At 39.2% G+C, this 4,481-nt stretch overlaps 1 protein-coding gene across 1 annotated transcript; it reads right to left on the bottom strand.

Moving 5' to 3' along the window:
• Positions 1–39: 39 nt before the first annotated feature.
• LOC114890092 (endogenous retrovirus group K member 25 Env polyprotein-like) lies at positions 40–4,459 on the bottom strand. The gene is made up of 2 exons (XM_029213581.1): positions 4,396–4,459; positions 40–1,698 (listed from the first exon to the last, which is right to left on the bottom strand). Exon 2 carries the CDS (start codon positions 1,442–1,444, stop codon positions 167–169), a length of 1,278 nt encoding a protein of 425 aa, XP_029069414.1. The 5' UTR covers positions 1,445–1,698; positions 4,396–4,459; the 3' UTR covers positions 40–166.
• Between the last annotated feature and the right edge of the window lie 22 nt (positions 4,460–4,481).

The following is a 4,481-nucleotide window of genomic DNA, read 5'->3' as shown; positions in this document are numbered from 1 at the left end:
GTGCCCAAAGCACTCAATGCTTCTTCGCAGGCCCCCGGTTTGCCGGGCGGGGGGGCTCAAAGCAATCAGGACTTTTTGCAATTCTGGCTTATTCGCCAGCCCTCAGTTTGCTGGGGGAGGGGGGGCTCATGGGTCACGTCTCCTTTCCATGTCCTCAGTTGTTCCACTACATTTCCCCCTTTTTGTTTTGTAATTTTTGTAGCATCAAGGAGAACACGGCAGCTTGTTGCGATGTTGCACGGCGGGTAGCTTTCACTCGTCGTTGGACTACAATTAAACATGTGATTATTATTATAATGAGCATTAGCAATCCTGCAGTAGAAGCTGTTATGGCTATAATACCCATGACAGCTGCAATCAACATTCCTACAAATCTTTTACGTCTTTTTAACGCATCAGCTAAATATTGCAAAACAGCCATAGGAAGAGATTCTTGCCATTCCCTTCCAAGATTGACAGGAAGCCAAAGACCTGTCCGAGCTCGTAAGATATACAAACTTTTAGTAGATATGTTAAAAGATATACTAGAGTTAATACAGGTATACAGAGAGCAATTTTTACACATTATAATACCTTGAGTCTCATTCCATACAGCTGGTCCCTTTAACAATATATAAGGTAATTTCATACAACTACGAGTATACCGAGTAACATCTTTATGAAAAATCAAACTATGATTTTCAGATTTATTAACCATATGCCCTACCCAGGCATTAATCTTTCTCAGAGCTGCCATAAGCTTCCACAAGTCCTTTTGGATAGGATATCCATTTAAATGAGGACCAGGAGGAGAAAACCCTCCAGCATGCCATACTATGGTATCATTAATAGTATCGCTATAAATAGTGTTATCCTCTTTATGCCAGTATAAATTCTTCAAACCCTTTTTTCCTCGGGCGGAGCCAAAAGGGCTCCAATCAATGACACTTGCCCAAGAAGTATTAACAAGAACCCGAGCCATTTCTCCTTGGCATCGAGTCCAATGGACCCAATCCGATAATCGATCCACAAGAGGCACCCGGCGTGGAGGCATATAAGGTGCGGAAACATTTTCATTAAGAGTGGAATTAGAACTTTTAAAACTATAAGCACTCAAAAGATACAACCCATGATATCTGCTTTCATTTTTGACAATACTTAACCATGCCTGATAATTCATTTTAAGGCAATGATCTCCCTTTCCCATACAAATAGGAGGTCCATTAACACCCACCGTGTAATTCTCTATTATCCTTCCTTCTTCTTCCGGCTTCAAAGGGCCTCTATCATCAAAAGGACCAGGCAACCATCCAGACTCATTTACGTATACAAAAATTGGGGCATCCCACCAGGTAACCCCCATATTAAGAGGAGGGTTAGGAATATAAGTCCAATAAGTATGGTTAGTACAATTTATCTCATTGGCTGATATGCTTATTACCTGTGCAGACAATATTGCCAACATAGCTACAAAAAGATTGGTGCTAGTGAGGGGTTTACCCTGCGAAATGACAAGATTTTCAGCAGTGCCTGCAAACTTTTCACTTGCCCCCAGGTCAATGAAGGTGCCTTCTTTGTTCGATCCAATGGCACACGGAATGCTCTCTTGCTCAAATCCATCTCCGCAAATCCCTTTGTCATTCCCGTCACATCAAGGCTACGCTTAGTTGCCATCCCGAAGCTTTATCTTCTTAGCCGGCACCCAATAGGATTCAGCTCCTGCAGAAACAAAAGCATATCCTCGGCCCCAACGAAGAACCTCGCCAGGTTCCCAAGTGTTAGTATTTTTATTTAATATAAAAACAGGCTGTCTAAGTTCTTGTGTACTTATTTTTGTCCAATGTCTGTCAGCTGCACTAAGATCATGTTCTCCATGATTCAAAAAATTAAGAGTAAATAAAGCAAGACTTTGTACCTCATCTCCCCCTTTTTGTTTTATAAGCATTTCTTTCAAAGTGCGGTTTTGTCGTTCAATAACTGCTTGTCCCGTACTGTTTCCTGGGATACCTGTAACATGCCTTATATTATGTGTGGCAAAAAAAGTCTGACATTTTTGAGAGTGATATGCAGAAGCATTATCGGTTTTTATGCTGTCGGGAATTCCCATAACAGCAAAAGCTTCTAATAAATGAGTTATTACAGCATCAGCTTTTTCAGAAGATAATGGAGTTGCCCATGAGAAATGAGAGTAGGTATCTACAGAATGATGAATGTATTTTAACTTTCCAGAACCAGGATATTGAGTTACATCCATTTGCCAGATAGCATTAGCAGATAAGCCTTTAGGGTTAACTCCAATATTCAAACAAGGTTGATTAATAGCAGCACATTGCGGGCATGTACGGAGAATAGTTTTTGTTTGTTTCTAAGTAAGATTAAATTTATTTTTCAATCCTCTGGCATTAGTATGATGTCTATGATGTTCTGCTGTAGCTAATTGTACGGTACCCACTAAAGTATCAATAAAATCATTTCCATCTACCAATGGACCGGGTAAATGAGTATGAGCACAAATATGAGTAATGAAAAGTGGTGCAGTACGTAGTCTAATTATATATTGTATTTGCAAAAATAAAGAATGCAGTTCTGATCCATTATCTGGGATAAAAGCGGTCTCAATATTTTTAACTGTAAATTCCACATACTGAGAGTCTGTAATTATATTAAGAGCAATTGGATAATCTTGTAACAATACTATTACAGCAAATAGTTCTGCTTTTTGAACTGAAACATATGGAGATTGTAACACCTTTTGATCATGACTGTTAGCATATCCTGCTCTTCCCGTTTTATTGGCATCAGTAAAAAAAAGTTGGTCTTATAACAGGATCTAATTGAACCATTTTTGTCAAAATCCAATTAGTCTTTTTCAAAAACTGTAAACGTTTATCAGAAGGATAATGATTATGTATTTTACCTATATAATGAGCACAGGCAATTTGCCAGTTATCCTCTAGTTGAAAAAGAGTTTGTATTTCTTTGTTTGAAAAAGGGACTGTAAGTTCATGTGGGTCCTGACCACAGTTTGCCTTAATCGTAACCTACCTTTAATAATAATATCAGCTATTTTTTGTACACAAGATTGTAATTTCTTTTGAGCTTTATGAGCTAAAAATATCCATTCTATGAGATTATCTTGTTGTTGTAGTAAACCAGTAGGAGAATGAGGAGTATGAAATAAAATAAGTCGTAAATGATCGAGAGATTCAATCCGATCCAATTGTGCATCATGTATATGTTTTTCTATCCATTTAAATTCTTGTTCAGCCTGGGGAGAAAGTTCACGGTGACTATTTCAAGGTCTTTTATCTAGGTATGCTTTTGAAAACATATTAATTTCTCAACATGTTTTCAGTAGCATAACCAGACAAAAGTCCCCGAACATAATTACAATGCATTCCATACGCATTAATGGCTTCTTTTAGCATTTAAAAAAATTTTTATATCATGATGGTTATACTCAACATTTACATATCCATTTGGAAATTGATCATTAGCAGGCAAAGCTTGTCTAACAATAGGGAAAGCAAAAAATGATTCAGAATATTGCTTTCCTTGTTTATTCATCTCTTCTTCCAACAAGTCTATTAGATTCAGGTTTTAGAGGAAAGCGAAACTGACGAGAGGCTCCAACAGGATAAGCTGCTAATTCTAAAGGAGGAGCCGAAGGAATAGTAGGACATGGCTCCTGATATGAAGGAGTGGTAGCATTGCTTTTATTTTCTTCCAATTTAGTCATCAAATTTTTTAACTTTGAAAGTATATCAGAAATCTCATTCTGTTGAGAAAGTGGCATCTCATTTTGTTTGCTAGTCTGCTCCTAACCTTTATCATCATCAGAAAAAGCCCCTTCATCACTGGAACCTGAAAAATCCTCTCCTGTCTCAGACACAAGGGGAGGAGGAGGCGGAGGAAGGTCCTCTATGGGAGACTCACTGAGCAGCCGGGCTGTAAGGAGGCCGCGGCGCGGGGGGAGAAAAGTAGCAGAGTGATCGGGAGCAGAATTCGGACGCTGAGGACGCGCCCCATTGTCACTTTCCGTTTCAGACTGTAATGGTTCCAGGGCAAGGGAAATTAATTTACAAAGAGACCAAACACGGACAGATATAGGGTCTCTATGTTGATGAGCTCTTCTTAAGGCTCGCATAACCTGTTTCCAAACTTTTAAATTCAACTGGTTATGACCAGTAGGTCGAAACCAGTAACAATGTTTACGAACCAGCGCAAACAATTCATCAAAAGATTCTTGTTTCACTTTCGCTGCTGAACTCCGTAATAACTGTTTCAGGAGTCTAATGTATTGAAATTCTACTGAATGGGAATTCCTCATTTCAGTTACTCTACTGCTCCCGAAAGTTTCGCTTACTCTGAGCGGACCGATTTCCCCTTCGGTCCCGCGATCACGCGATTACTTACCTTCAAGTCCCTGTTCGGGCGCCAAGTGTTGTAGTTTATTCTTATGACAGGGCCGAAAGTAAGCTCATCACACGAGATGAATTGTG

The sequence above is a fragment of the Monodon monoceros genome, unplaced genomic scaffold (genome assembly GCF_005190385.1).
Source record: "Monodon monoceros isolate NGI ecotype Baffin Bay Population unplaced genomic scaffold, NGI_Narwhal_1 Contig5221_ctg1, whole genome shotgun sequence".
Classification (NCBI taxonomy): domain Eukaryota; kingdom Metazoa; phylum Chordata; class Mammalia; order Artiodactyla; family Monodontidae; genus Monodon; species Monodon monoceros.
Note: the sequence above shows the minus strand (reverse complement) of the source record. Positions and strands in the feature narration are given on the sequence as shown.